Source organism: Pleurodeles waltl, chromosome 2_1, assembly GCF_031143425.1.
Source record: "Pleurodeles waltl isolate 20211129_DDA chromosome 2_1, aPleWal1.hap1.20221129, whole genome shotgun sequence".
Lineage (NCBI taxonomy): Eukaryota > Metazoa > Chordata > Amphibia > Caudata > Salamandridae > Pleurodeles > Pleurodeles waltl.
In genome coordinates this window covers 86,317,805-86,333,974 of record NC_090438.1, presented here as the reverse complement: position 1 = coordinate 86,333,974, position 16,170 = coordinate 86,317,805, and the positions used below count along the sequence as shown (strand labels likewise).

The 16,170-nt window shown below is 44.0% G+C and overlaps 1 protein-coding gene across 1 annotated transcript in view; it reads right to left on the bottom strand.

The window, feature by feature from the left end:
* ST3GAL4 (ST3 beta-galactoside alpha-2,3-sialyltransferase 4) overlaps window positions 1–16,170 on the bottom strand; it is a 428,798-nt gene that overhangs the window by 103,779 nt on the left and 308,849 nt on the right. The window contains exons 6-7 of the mRNA XM_069210383.1: window positions 8,062–8,159; window positions 6,253–6,316 (exon numbers count right to left, since the gene is read on the bottom strand). Of these exons, the coding sequence (XP_069066484.1) occupies window positions 6,253–6,316; window positions 8,062–8,159 (162 nt within the window). The remainder of the gene's footprint in view (window positions 1–6,252; window positions 6,317–8,061; window positions 8,160–16,170) is intronic.

Here is a 16,170-nt window from a genome sequence, read left to right as displayed (position 1 = left end):
TTGGGAATTGACCCCCTCTATATCCCCTGAAACCTCCCCTTTGGAATGAACCCTGATATGGTGTGGTTCTTGTTTGTTGGCTGGTGGTGTCTGTGGGTTGGCCACGAAACCCCCCTCTAAATGGAGTTTTTCTAAAAGAGCCTCTGCTCTGCGGGGAGTAGAGTGCGCCCATGGCTTTGGCCGTGTCTGTGTCCTTTTTAAGTTTTTCAATGGCTGTGTCCACTTCAGGGCCAAAAAGTTGTTTCTCGTTGAAGGGCATATTAAGGACAGCCTGCTGGATTTCAGGTTTGAAGCCTGAAGTGCGGAGCCAAGCGTGTCTCCTTATGGTGACAGCAGTGTTGACTGTTCTCGCTGCAGTATCGGCTGCGTCCATTGAAGAGCGGATTTGATTGTTTGAGATCGTTTGTCCCTCTTCAACTATTTGCTGCGCCCTTTTTTGGTATTCCTGGGGAAGATGGTCTATGAGAAGTTGCATCTCATCCCAGTGTGCGCGGTCATATCGGGCCAGCAGCGCTTGAGAATTTGCGATGCGCCACTGGTTGGCTGCCTGTGATGCTACTCTTTTTCCTGCCGCATCAAATTTTCTGCTTTCTTTGTCCGGAGGTGGGGCCTTGCCAGATTTATGGGAATTTGCTCTTTTGCGAGCTGCCCCTACTACTACGGAGTCAGGTGGTAACTGCGAAGTAATAAACACTGGGTCTGTGGGTGGTGGTTTGTATTTCTTATCCACCCTTGGGGTGATGGCTCTTGATTTTACGGGCTCTTCAAAAATTTGTTTTGCGTGCCGTAACATCCCTGGTAGCATTGGGAGACATTGATATTGGCTATGTGTAGCCGAGAGGGTGTTAAATAAAAAATCATCCTCTATAGGATCGGAATGCAGTTGGACATTGTGGAATTCTGCTGCCCTAGCCACCAGTTGCGAGTATGAGGTACTGTCCTCTGGCGGTGACGGCTTTGTGGGGTATGAATCGGGATCATTGTCCGGCACTGGGATGTCATATAGGTCCCAAGCGTCTTGATCCTGATTATCTTGACTTATGATAGTTTGCGCTGGTGAGTGCATTTGTGGCGGTGTTTGTGCCGGCGATGCCTGTTGTGGTGGAGAGGGCGGAGGCGTGACTTTCTTAACCACTTTGGCTTGTGGTTGTGCGTCATCCTTGAGAAGTCCGATCCTTCTTTTTCTCATTATTGGGGGAAGGGTTGATATCTTCCCTGTGTCTTGCTGGATGTACAGTCTCTTTTGTGTGTAGTCTGATTCTACACTTTGGAGCTCTTGTCCAAATCTGTGCATCTGGCCACTTATTCCTTGTTCCTCTGTGTAGGATGGAGGTGTGGAACTTTTCAGCGCCGAGAGAGAATCTTTTTTCGGCTTTCGGCAGTGTGTCTCGGTGCCGATGTTTTTCGGTGCCGGCATCTTGTTTTTGCCTCTCGGAGCCGCTATCTCGGCTCCGAGGTTGCTCCATGGCGGTCCCTCGACCGGAGTCGGGTGTCTTCGCTATGGGCGTGCCCTTTTTCGGCGCCTTCGACGGCTCGCCGGTTTTATGGGTCGAGCCATGGCCTGTTGGCAGTGGCGTCCCCTGGGCTTTTGTCTTCTCGATGGTTTTAATTTTCGACGTCTTACTCACTGTTTGTTGCTGTTGTTCAACGTCGGAGTCTCCGGATTCTGATTCCGGAACCGAGAATGTTTCCTCTTCGTCGTCGAAACGTTGTTTTGTCGGCGTGGACGCCATTTGTAGATGCCTGGCTCTTCTGTCCCGGAGTGTTTTTCTGGACCGGAAGGCTCGACAGGCCTCACAGGTATCCTCCTTGTGCTCGGGGGACAAGCACAAGTTACAGACCAAGTGCTGATCTGTATAAGGATACTTACTGTGACATTTTGGGCAGAAACGAAACGGGGTCCGTTCCATCGGCTTCGATGTCGCACGCGGTCGGGCCGACCAGGCCCCGATGGGGGATCGAAGCTACCCCAAAGTCTTCCGATGATCGGTGTCGATGTACCTAACTATCCCGATACCGAACGGAACAATACCGACGCTTTCTTCCGAGATTCTGACTAACTTTCCGAACCGAAACACGAAGCGAAAAGGAATACGTCCGAACCCGACAGCGGAAAAAAACCAATCTAAGATGGAGTCGACGCCCATGCGCAATGGAGCCGAAGAGGGAGGAGTCCTTCGGTCCCGTGACCAAAAAAGACTTCTTCGAAGAAAAACAACTTGTAATACTCCGAGCCCAACACCAGGCAGCGGACAGTGCGAAACATGTGTATCTGCAGCAACATATGCCATCGAACATGTACTTTTCCCTTTTCAAAAGAAAAAGCAGAGACATTCATTTATTGAGTGTTATTCCTGTGTACTTGTGAATGGTGATTACTAGTCCACACCACCTCCAGTAAGCCTTGGACTGCTCTGCAATGCTACCCTATGAGAGCCAAGCACTACAATGGGGTGTTTGGTTCCCAGGAGTGGTTGAGTGCAGGCCCATTACTTGTGCAGGCCACACAAGTAACGACCCACCTTCCAACATGCACAAATTAAGTTTGCTGTCCTACTGGTCTTCTCGGATGGTTTGGTTAACGCCCATCTTCCCACAGCACATGGGCAGAAATCGGTTTCTGCATTTCGGTGATCATTCTGCCGCATTACCCCGGGACCATCCAGATCATGACAGGTTGTTCAAAGTTCGGCCTTTCGTGGAACATTTGTCTGCCAGGTTTCCAGACATTTCCGTTCATGAAAAGAATATAGCCACTGATGAGTCCTTGATCCTGTGCAATGGGGGGCTGCCTTTCAGGCAGTTCAATGCCCGCAAAAGAGATCGATATGGCATCAAGTTGTACATGCTGCATTAGAGCTCTACTAGCTATGTATACATCCTGAGAGCGTATACAGGGACGGACTCCACTCTAATCCCTGTTAGTTGCCTTCCCACACTAGGAGTCACAGGAAAGACTGTATGGAAGCTTGTCCATTCACTCCTTCACAAAGGTTATAACCTTTATGTGGACGTCTTTTATGTGGGAGTAGAACCGTTCAGTGAGCTGTACAAAGCTGGCATTGTGGCATGCAATACAGTTTGTTGTCATCACAAAGGATTCCCGCAAAAGCTTGTTTGTAAGAAGCTCCAAGAATCCCAGAGCACCGTGCTGAGTTTCAATGAACTGCTCACAGTCAAGTTCTCCAATAGGTGTGATGTGTACGTGCTCACTACAATCCATGATGAAAGCACTTCTCCAGCCACGGTTTGGGGTCAGGTGGCTGAAGTTCACACCCCACCTGTATCCTTTGTTACAACACATAAATGGGCGGAGTAGATAAGAATGACCAGGTCCTTAAGCCATACATGGAAGTCGTAAAGGTATAAAAATATGTTTAGCCACCTGATCCCGTTGGCAGCATGCAAAGTATATGTTGATCATCGTCGGACCAGCATGGAAAGACATGTCTTTCCTTGACTTTCAGTTGTCCTTCATTGAAAGCCTTACTGCTACAGAAGCAGCAGCATCCACTTCATATGCTTAGAAGGACGTGGCAAGGCTGCAGGACACTTGAACACTCTCCCGACCACATTCCAACAGTTAAAAAGACTCAACCATGTCATCATTGCAGAGTCTGCGTCCAGCAAGGAAAGAGGCAGGAGAGTCTCCGTTACTGTCCCCAGTGCCCATTTCAGCCAGCCCTGTGTTTTCCTACTTGTTTTATGTAGTACCATACAAAAGTGAATTACTGGGAAATTGACATAGGTGGAGCTGCCATAAAATAAGTCTTTCAATGCCTGTGCATGGATAACTAGTTTCCATGGGCAGCTACATTACTAGGCAAGCAGCCATAGATTTATTTTCCTCTACTTGAGGAAAACATGGACTTGCTTAGGGCCTGCTCAACACCTTTATCCACCGACAGACTGTGGTAGGTGTTCTGTTTGTTCGCAGAATGACAAGTCCTAAAAATTCGACAGAGTCTCAGGATCTTGGAAAACACATCACCCACTACTTGATGATGCAGATATCACCATGCCAGGGTTGAACCAGGTGAGACCCCCGGAGTGGGGGTGCCCTATGAGTGCTTGCAGATATAAAGCACCACGACCAGAATTAACCGTCTCAACCATTTTGAGGCGTGAGGGCCTGGTGGAGGAAAACAGGAGGGACAGGATGGCTACTGACTGTGGACTGAGAGTGCACTGTTTATTACGTTTGTTTTAATGTGCAGAAAACCAATACAAATATATTTATAAAAAAAAAAGATCTAAAGTCAAAGACCTGAAATATTCTCACCGAGGAGTTTTTATCCATTGCTCCCAGAGCTGGTGTGGCTAGATGAAATGATTTAGTGGCATGCCTACATTCAAGCAGGGACTGGAAATGAGAGTCCATGACCAGCTCAGAAAACCTGGGCAAAGCCTACAGGTAGAAGACAAATTAAAGTGGGGTTTGGGCAGAGGACAAGAGTGTGGCGGGCTCATTGCGGAAGCCTACTAGAGGCACTAATTCGTGTGCCAGGATCTCACTCTGCAGCTGGGCGCTCCAGGTATCAGCAGATATATTTTCATGCAATGGGTCTGCAATTTCTTTAAGTGAATGATCCTCAGTCCCAAACGAAAAAAGAAAGTATGCTTGAAATAGGTGTCAAAGAACATGGTTTCATGAAGTGTAGCCCTGGTTAGGAACCACTTTCAGCAGCTACACCCCGAGTCTGCTGCTGAGGACTTTTGGGTCTTGTCTGAGACAGCTAAGCGAAATCGTTTCAGTGCATGCTCAGCTAAGTAAAAAGGATGTTAGGGACCGAAATGAGGAACTTCTGCAGAAAATATCACAAAGTCGGAGCTACAGAATCCTCAGTAGCTACACAGAGGCAGGAGAGAGTCAGTCTTCAGTAGTGGTGTTCGTACATATCTGCACTCATTCAGGTCTTCAACAGTGCACTTGAATCGTACCAGTATCACATTTTAGAATTCTTGGTTTAAGGGGACTAAAAAGCCTTTTGCATGCTGCGATATCTAGACAATAAAATGCATATCCCATATATCAAACCAAAATCTCAAGACACTGACTTCACAGAGTCACTTAGAACAGAGGCCCTGTGAAGCACTTTTAGGTGTTATTTGTTACCATGACAATGGTAACAACACTGTAAACAGGATAGCATGGTATAAGTAACCAATGCACAGAGCCAGAAGGAAGATGGATGCTTTGTCAGAAAAGTGGGATTTAGCATCATGAAAACACACAGCAGGTGTAAAGAGGAGACGGGGCACAGAGGTCCCCTTCTTTGCACTAACACTCAGTAATGCAAAATATATTAGGCTGTGAAATGTTTGACAATTTTTGTGTTGACTCTTGGCTGGTATGGACTGAATTAGCTTTTGTTAATTAAGAAAAAAGGAACAACAATTATTTAAAATCTTGCAAAAGCTTGTAGTTTAGACCGTCTGACATCTACGCACAAAAGCCTGATTCATCAGTAGTCTGGGGAGTTTCAAGATCGTGAAAACAAACACTTTCTTCCCTGTGAGTGACGCACATATATTGGGTGTGTGTGTGCACTATACAAATGTCACTATTTCTACAGAACTGCGGATTACACAAGAAAAAAAGGGTGGCTGTATTTCCTGCTGCATTCCTTTTCTTCAGATGCTTTTGTCGGCAAGTGCTCCTCCGTGCTACTGGGCCTCCTGCCAGCTGATGCTTGGTGTAAAACTGCCCTCATACATTCTAATGGACGTGGACGAGCACACCCAAGGAGCAAAAATAAACAGGGTGAGACAGATACTCCTGATAGCGGATGCAAGATGTGATTGATAAGGTCTCAAGCCAATGGCTGAAGATGCCAGACCAAGACAGGTCAAGCGCTGAAGGAGGCAGAACCAACGCTGCCTGAAGTATAGAATCTAATATGTTCCCAATAAATGGCCCAAGCGCCTCACTAATCAGACCTAAAATCATCAGGTCATCAGGATCACTAAAAACGGGGAACTGGAAGGAGTTGAGAAGCTCAAAGGAAGACTGCTCTTCCCAATGATGCGAAGAACTGTCTGGATGCGCTTGTTTATAAGGTGGGACAGTAGTAACGCTCGAGAGGAGCAATGAGGACATCACATAGAAACCACTCCGCTGACACATGACAAAATTGTGATGATGCTCAGCAAAGGTGCATTTTGGGATCACCTTATCATCTAAGGCCCAAAGAGCTGTCTATAATTATACAATGAAACTACACCATAAGCTCAAACTTCACCCGCATTCACCTTTTCATCTTTGGCGGAAGGTTATATTTTGAAGTGATGGACAGGACTTTTAGCAGCAGGTCCTCTGAAAAGAGAGAAACGAAAATTAATGGTTGAGGTCCAGAATCCAGAGAGCGATGGCATGATTGTTGGAAGGGGAGATCTGGGATGGTAAACAACAAATTCCTAACCTATAGATTGTAAAAAGTCACACATGGCTATAATTCCCCTCTACATGGTCAGGTGGTCGCTGGATGCAACTGCGCACATGTCTACTGTGCAGCAGCGTCTCCAGTCAAAGCATAAAACTAGGGCTGGATGAACACAGAATTAAATTCAGGATTCATGAACTCCAAGAATTCAAAGATTAAAAGCAGCCAAGGTATTTGCACGCTCTATCGCCCTCCTTTGGTGCTTAAAAGCAGAACCACATTGTCCCTCTGTGCCACGAAGTGATCCATTAAAAAGCCAGAACTGCCTTTTTTCTGTATTCTGCTATTAGTGATTGAGGTCTCTCCAGAAAGCATAAACCCCTATGGTTTGCAGTCAGTTCTTGAAGGTCATCTCCGAATACTCACAATTTGAATGGTGCCAAGTGACAAACACGAGTGAGAAAAGTCCTATCTAAAAGGAGGCCATGCATGTTTCTGGCTGCCTGTGCCAGATACACAAGGACGACAGGCTTGCTTTGACTGCCTATGACACAACTAAGAGAAGACTGGACTTGTTTTGCCTGCCTGTGCCAGATGCACAAAGACACTACCCTTGTTTTGACTTGCTCTGCTTCATCTACGAGGGTGCAAGGCTTGTTCTTTGCCACTATACCTCATCCACTAGGCTCGGCTTCTCTTGCCTGCCTATATCACATTCACTAGGATGCTAGGGCTCATTTCGCCTGCTTTTGCTCCTGGACACTTGTAGAAAAATATCAATGAAACAGTGGGAGAGAGTAGAGAGCCAGGGCTCTACGAGAGGAGAGTCAAAGGGGAAGAGATTTTAAAGAGCGGAATGGAGGGATCAGGACAAAACCCATACTTGACAAATTACTGTTGACACCCAAGTATGATTTTAATGTCTGAATATTCCTAGGTCTACAAATAGGAGAAGATTAATGCTCAATTGGAAACTCTATGAAGAGAGGCGAAACGTGTTCACTGAAACCAAGTGGACTTATTCTAGTCAAGCCCACACAGGCAGCTCTCCACTCTTTTCCCCCCAAATGATAACATGTGGACCACCGTCTATTAAAGGAGGCCATGGGAGCTGAGCTTTTTCAATAGCCTAACAAGGCATTAAAGTTTGAACCATTCACTTTTGAGATTCATAAAATGTTATACGTAAGGTCTATAAACACATCAATTTTCTTATTCACCCCTTCACATGGTTGACAAAATCAAGACAGCTACTATTTTCTAATTACTTTTCTAAATCTTTAATCTAGGTTCCTGAACATGCACGTTAACTTTCATAAATACATTTTGATTTGTGATTTTATCTTGTATTTAACCACTTTAACTCTATAGCTTATTTAATTGCTCTTTTGTGAAATCGATTATTCCTTGTATATTTTGTTCTAATAACGTTTTTGTTAAACTAAAAAAAAGATCCTGAGAAAGATGAAAGGTATTGTTAACCTGCACATTGGTTTATGAAATGCATTAAGAACAGTATAATGGAAACATATACAGTAAGTAGGATCCATTTCCTGATAATCGTACACATCAAACATGGAGAAAAGAGAGGCAAAGAGGAGACAACACAGATGAGTAAAAAAGAAAAGGGAAGCAAAGTCTAGCAGAAATCTAGATACACTACAACAGCGCTTCTTACCAATTCCCTTGGTGCCAAATGGGAGAGTGTAAGTAGCATTGGTCTTCACCCAGAAGTAGTTACTGGGCTCTAAGAACGGCTGGTGATTCCGGGTGAAGCTGCAATAACAAGAGAAAGTTTACTGAAGCAGTGTAGAAGGAGACGTCATCTGCTTGCTAGTACCATAACCAGTATCCCACATCCTGGGGGAGACATAGTGCCCACGCCAGGCTCTCTGCCAGAGCAAGTAACAAGTTACCTGTAGATGGAGCTACACAACATAGTTGGCTTCCCTCATAATTGAGCACTAGAATATTCACATAGGCACAGGACGTCTGGAAACACTATTAAAACGTATTTATAATTAAAGCAGGTTTTAATAAGTCTATTACCTCTCTTCTTGTAGGTCTTCAATTTCAGATCCCGAATTCTTACAACTATCTCTACCATCACTTTCAGTTAAACAAATAGGGTGCCTACAGTACCCCACTTTACACCCACTTGGCCCTATCTATAAACAGGCACAGAAGAGATATATTCATAAAAAGCGTCTTTTAACAATAAACTTAAGAGAAAGAAAGAATTATAGAAACACATCCTTTGTGGGGGACAAGCGATGGTTAGAAACAGCAAAAAACAGGCCAGAGTTCATGGACGAGTGAAAAACAATTATTGGGGACTACGTTTCAAGGCGGATTTGGATGCTGGAAGGTTGATGGGGTTAGATGAACTCCTTTGCATTGGCTGAGTTGGGCTGCAAAAAACATAAAACCCATGCTGAAGATGGGAACATCTGGAACTTCACCTGTGACATCCCATACACAGTAAACCTAAGGATGAAATGGTTGGCAACCAGACACAGGAGCAAATTAAGCAAAGGCCATGTCACGCTTAAAAAATAAGTTAATTATATAGGGTAAGTTCATGGGCACCTACATAATATTGAGGGATTGGAATGCAAGAAAAAAAAAAACAAGCGTTTAGAGGGTCTTTTCTAGCAGGGTGTGTATAGTGCTGTAGAACACTCATCCAGATACCTAAACCTTGAGGCAGAGGAAAACCGTGAGTGTGACCATTTCCTGAATAAGATGGAATGTTTCATCAATAATTCAAAGAAATATAGAAATATGTAGACGAATGTCTTAAGTACGTTTCATCAATTAAAATGAGCTTAAGGTACGGTTCACTTGGAGAAAGACATGCTTGGTGTAGGTGAAAGGAAGCCACTGGCATGCCATGAAAAGTTTAAAAGATATCCGTGCACGGTGATGTTGGGAGGAATAGAGTAAGATCTCAACAGGCTGGAGGGGGGGTAGGGTATCTACGGGTAAAATTGTAATGGTAGCAAAGTTACATGCATTTTTTCATTAAAAAAAAATATATATATATATATATATATATATATATATTAACGATAAATAGAATATTGCCTGGCATGCTTTGTGAGGAATGAAAGACTTGGGGCTTAGTCATGAAAAATGAGGAGGTGAAAGAACAGATTTAATTCTCAAGGCATGTTTATGGAATGTGATTTACGTGGGACTCCTATAGTACTCTGGTTCTGTTTACATTGGGGGAAGAGTGCCTTAACTTTGATCTATAGAAAATATATAGAACAGGATGATCTGATTATATGAAAAACCATCAACGTATTATCAGTAGTCTTGATACGAGTTCTGTGTTGGACCCAGATGCAGACTTGAAACCTCAGGCAGCCAACCTGGAATAGTGGATGAGGGTTACTGAACCTTGGATCAAAAACATATTTAACTGAGATAGTAGCTCAGGCAAGGGGAGCATCTTTTTACAAACAATTTACAAAAGTGTATTACGTTTTTTGCTCAATTAACAGATTTGTTGGGCAATCCCCCAGAAGCAGTAAGGAGTTTGTCTGGGTCTGGTTACTATACAAAAATGTTTTGATTTATGTTACGAAAATCCATAAAATAGAAAATGGCAAATTGTGCTAGTTCACTCAATGATTGACAAAGCCGACAAGTCCTATAGAAAAGGTTAGAGCAGTGATACTCAAGTATGTCCAGGGTCTACATGTGGACCCCTGGCCAACAGCAGCACTGGGCTACTCGACTTAGTGCTAACATTAAAAAGATGTTAAGTAAACATGCAAGCATTTATTTAAAGGCTAATTTAAGTTAAAGAAATAAAGTAGCTAGGGTGTCCTACATCAATCAAATTTAGAAACATCTTCATTTTAAGATACATCTTGCAGTAAAAGTATGATAACATCTGTTCAAAATTCAAAAAGTGTACATCATTTACATGAAGAACTGTTTCTTTCACCTTAGCACACCAGATTATATCAGTGCATTGAGAAGTATTTCTTTCTAGAAGTGATAGTTTTCAAACATGAATTTAGAAACTTCTATTCCTTTCCCCGACCCTGACAACAATGCTAACTAAGTGCAAGTTGTTATGTGCATTCTTCGAATGAACTGGGTTTACAGCACACATGAACATTAGAGTTTACTAAATCAAAGACAGGAGGTTTTGTAAAGCACACATCTTGACTTCATGTATTACGAGATCCTCATACGTAACATTGAAGAAAAAGGAGGGCGAGTGAAATAAAACAATTGCCTAGGATCACACAATTTAGTTACGAAGAGATAATCCCAAGTTTCTGGTTTCCCATTGTGACTCTCAAACTGATTTAGTTCTAATGTAATTGTTGAAAAAAGGAGTGGGTCTTAAGAACCATCAAAAAAGGAAGAAGTACTGTTGCCTGCTGCAAGTCGTCAGGGAAAGAGTTCCACAAAGTGCTTGCAATGGCCAGGAAAGACTTAACTCCTGCCTTTTTATTACTGAGTGAAGGACCTAGAGTGTTCTCTCTGGCTGTCCTCAAGAACCTAACAGGATAGTGTAGATTAAATTATGCATTAGATATGTAGGAGCATCGACAAAAACTGATTTATGGATGAGAGTAAGAGCTTTAAATTGGATCCGAGAGGTCACAGGAGAACAATGTGACATACAAAGTTTGCAGGAAATATGGGCTTGAGCTGCAGAATTCTGCAGTGCATGCAGATTTAGAATATTAGATTTTTATGTTACCTCCTTTCCTGTGATGGTAAATAATGGGAATTACAAAAGAAATTCCAGGTGGTCACTGGAGGACTGAATAGCTTACTTGACCTGCCAGTTCACACCAGTTAATGTTAAAAAATAAACCTCTGCATTTTACTTATTAAACATTTGATGTAAAGAATTTGTGTTTTGTTTGCCAGTTATCTATGACAGCAAGTGACAGTTAAACTTTTTGGCATTCAAGCCCATGCAGCTTGGGATCACCAATCCCATATGATAGTAAAAACACCAGATCCCCTGTACCAGTCAGCTAAAATGTTCAGCGACAGCTAAACTACAATGTAAGTATCAACTGTAAAATTCTGAAAATGATACCACGATCAGGCAGAAGTTGATGAAGCAGCTGTACAAAAACGTAGAAGGGTGCGATCTCTGAGGTACCCCATGGCACACTGTGTTGGTACTAGCAAAATCATCATCAATGACCACTCTAGCTTCATAGCTTGACAAGAACGAATCCAATCATTTCAAAGAGGTGCCAGAAACCCCAGCCACCTTTACTCTATCGAATTAACATGGTGGGGTAGCGGAGTGTGTAAAAGACCACAGAGATCCAGTAGCCTCAAAAGAGCCAGGAATTCTCGGTCTATTCTATTCAAAGTTGTAGCCTGAATGTCAACCGGTGTGGTTTCTTCTCTCCTAGAAGGGCGAAAACATGACTGCTCGTCCTTGAAAATAGACTTCTTTTTGATGGTAACCCTGTAATCGCAATGTAGTTGTTATTTGTGTACTTTCAAGAACCATGGTACATTAGCAATAGTTTTAAGGTGCTGCTTGATCAGGCCTGGCTTTTTCAAAAGGGGAAACACCCATAATTTTCTTAACGTCGGAGAAATTGTCACTACATCAAAGGAGCAGGTAATGTTTTTTTCTCACAAAAGGAGCCAGTACCTTACAGGTCTCCTTTACCATCCTCGCAGTGCAAGGATCTTCCGTTCTGAAAGTATGATGTAGGTAAGTCCTAAAACTGCAAGCCTACTCCACGGAGATTTCCCTACATTAGAAAATAGTAGGACATGTCTTAGGTGTAGCCAAGTTTGAATCTGAAGCTTGATCAGCTGCACAGTGTGAGGATTTCTATTCTAATTTTATTAAAATTATCTTGCACTATTTATATTAAACCAATTGACTTGTAAATTAGGAGAGCTGTTACAATGTTTTAGGGCTATTTGTTTGAATCTTTCTAAAAAGAGAGGGCTATGGTGGAATTAGATTGCTTCAACCTATGGCGCTTTGAGGCTTCTATCGTTCATTAGCATGGCTTTATTTTTTACATACCTTTCTAAAGTGTTTAAATTCAGCAGTAGCTTCCACATTATGACCTTCTTCCAGATGAGCGCTAATGTCTTCACTTTAATATGCACCATTCTAAGCTCTTCTGAAAATTAAGTTGGGTTTTATTGTCTCAGTTATATCTCTGACGGGGGTAAACTCCTTAAAGGTAGCAAAGATATGACTGTACCGTTTATTTTTTTTGCCACAACTACCCCCGTTAGGCAATTAAGGTTTTTCTTTTGTTATAAACTGTGCCAATTTGGATTCAGACTAAGAATTAAGAATTTGATAGGAAATAAGAAGGTCTTTTAGTTGTCTCATTCATAATGTGTCAACATAAAGGTGTACAGTAAGCAAAATATTATCCAATCAATCCTACTGTACAGCTGTTACTGAATCAATATCCAGACCCATTATCGAAATACAATCAAGAATATATTGTGTGAAGTGACAAAAACCCAATTACTCAAAAATCAACTGTGAGATTGATTGATACTTTTTCTAGCATATTTCCAAACCAGAGTCTAAGTTTCCTAAAATAAGTGGCTTGGATTTGGATCAAACCACATGCCACACACTGTTCCAACAATTCTTTCTGAACTTTAGTTTCTAGGATAGAGTATCAATAAAACAGTACATTTTCACTGAACTTACGGCAGAAAGATTTAATCATGACCTCAAATACTCAAATGACAATTTCAAATTTGAGTTGGAACGCTGAAGTTGAAGCCTCTCATAACCAGTCACAGTCAGGGTCCCTCCCTTCTTCTCCAGATGATCTAACCTAAAGATGCAATGTGTATCTGAGATGTCAAATAAAGGATAAGAGCCTGAAGCTTAATTCATTTCGACTTGATATGTAACTAAGGATTGGGCATTTATATGGCATAATTTTATCTTTCTATCCCTCACCCTTCAAACATTGTAACCTTCTAATGGTGTAGGGTAAATTAACCATTATTCCAGGGCACCACAGTGCTCACCACATGAAACAGGATTGGAGCAAAAGCCAAAAATCCAATAATACATACAGGTTTGTCAAAGAGACTGACTCTGCAATGTGTGAGTTTTAGAGTCTGAATCAATGCATTAATGCTCTGGAAAGGTGTGATCTGACCTCCATGGAAACCTTCTGTGTTGCACATCTGAGATGGCAGGAAGGTCTAGAAACAAAATGTTCAAAGGTGTGGCCAGTCAAAAGCCAACAGGTTACCCGCTTTAATCCACTTAGAGAGATGCAATGCTTCTGTAGAAGAGTACAGATGTACTCTTTAGCAGTCTATCACAAAGGCTTTTCTAGTGGAGTTGGGTTCTGGAAATCTGGATTTTAATTATCATCATGTAGTATATTCTGCAATGGCAGAAAGATTGAGATTTGGGCCCTCATTACAACCCTGGCGGTTGTCAGAGAAACGGCGGTCTTACCGCCAACAGGCTGGCGGTAAAAAAAATTGAATTAGGACCATGGCGGTTACCGCCATGGTCATCCGCCACTTCTCCGACCTGACCGCCAGGGAGGAGACGACCGCTGGGCTGGAGACCAGGGTCTCCAGCCTGGCGGTCGTCACAATAACGCTGGCGGTATCATGACCCGGCTGACCGCCATGGATTTCATGGGGTTAGGAACCGCCATGAAATCCATGGCAGTGAGCACTATCAGTGCCAGGGAATTCCTTCCCTGGCACTGATAGGGGTCTCCCCCACCCGAGACCTTCCCCTACACCCCCCACCACCCCTGCCACCCCTAAAGGTGGCAGGACCCCCCTCCCCCCAACATTACATTACACTACACATTCACACCCGACACGCACGCAGGGACCACCAACACACATACCCGCACACACACCAACATACATGCCAACAGCCAAACACAGTCATACGCACACACCCACATTCAGACATACACGCACACATCCATACAGACATACATACATACAGACACGCACTCATTTCCAAACACACAACACCCCCGCATGCATACACGCACTCACACACCCCCTCTACATACACAAACACACACCCCCATGCACCCACACATCACACAACACCCCCTCCACCCCCCTCCCCTAATGGATGATCAACTTACCTGGTCCGTTGATCCTCCGGGAGGGGATGGGATCCATGGGGACAGCTCCGCCGCCAGCACCCCGTCAACAGTACACCGCCACGCCGAATCACAGGACGTTCTGGGCGGTGTTCTGTTGACGGGGCGGTGGAGGTGGAGCTACCTCCACTTCCCCGCAGTCCGCCAGTATGGCTGCTGGCGGCTCTCTGTCCAGAAAAGGACCACTGCTGACCAATGCTAAAGAGCAAGTTCTCCCTGTATAAATTGGGATTATGATTGGTTATCCCCGATTACCATATTTGATTTACTAGTAAGTCCCTAGTAAAGTGCACTGAAGGCCCTGGGCCTGTAAATCAAATGCTACTAGTGGGCCTGCAGCACTGACTGTGGCACCCACACGAGTAGTCCTGTAAACATGTCTCAGACCTGCCACTGTAGTGTCTGTATGTGCAGTTAGTTTTGCACTGCCAATTCGACCTGGCAAGTGTACCCACTTGCCAAGCCCAAACCTTCTCTTTACTACATGTACTTCACCCCTAAGGTAGGCCCTATGGGCAGGGTGAAATGCATTTAAAAGCTAGGGCATGTACTGGTGTGTTTTACATGTCCTGATTGTGAAATACTGCCAAGTTTGTTTTTCACTATTGCAAGGCCTATCTCTCCCACAGGTTAATATGGGGAATGCCTTTAAATAGCTTTTAAGTGCAGTTTCCCATTGGGAGCAGATAGAGATCTGGAGTTTAGTGTCTCTGAGCTCACAATTTAAAAATACATTCTTGCTTAATCATTCTGTGCCTCTGCCTACCTGTGGAATCCAAGTCTGTGTCAGAATGACAGTTGGGCTGTTTATGAATTCCCTCTAAACAGTGACACAAAGAGAGCTGAGGTGTGTCCTGCATATCCGGACGAGTCTTTCGGGGCTAGAGTGGGGAGGGAGGAACCAACACCTGCACCTGAAAGGGCTGTGTCTGTCCTTACACAATGCAGTCTCCAGTCCCCTGGAGTGTGTCTGGGGCCAGGTCTGGGCAAGGCAGGATCTTGTGAACAGAGACTTTCCTTTGAAGTTTGCCTACTTCAAAGGCAGAAATGAGTGTAAGGAGTGGACCCAAAACTCAAAACCCCAGACTTTATAACACTTCTGGATGAAGAGGAACCCCTGCAAAAGAAGATCTGAAGGAGGAGTACTGCCCCTTTGCTGTATGTGCTCTGCTGGGTTGGACTGCAGTTGCTGCTTTTGCCCTAAAAAGGACAAATAATGGACTTTGCTGTGTAACCTGCTTGTGAAGTTTCTCCAAGAGCTTGGACTGAGCTTGCCTCCTGTTAAAAAGTCTCAGGGACATCAATGACTTCACCTACCAGCCTCTGGGTTCGCTTGCTGTTGACCCTAACTCACCTGGTGGTGCCTATTCCAGTGTCTAGGCCCTTGGCCATGAAAGCTGGCCTGACAACCAGAAGGACCAAGTGCACTGACCCCAGACGACTCCAGGATCTACGCCGCTGACCAATGCTGCGCCGCTGCTTGCATCTGAAGCCGTGGTCCCCGCTGGAGTGAGACGACTGCGACTGACTCCACAGGCCCGACACAGCCACAGCCTGCCTGACGTCCCATGACTTCATGAGTCCGAAATGCTGTGTCACCGACCTCCCTGACACCCGACTCTGCCACAGCACCTGTAGCCCTGTGG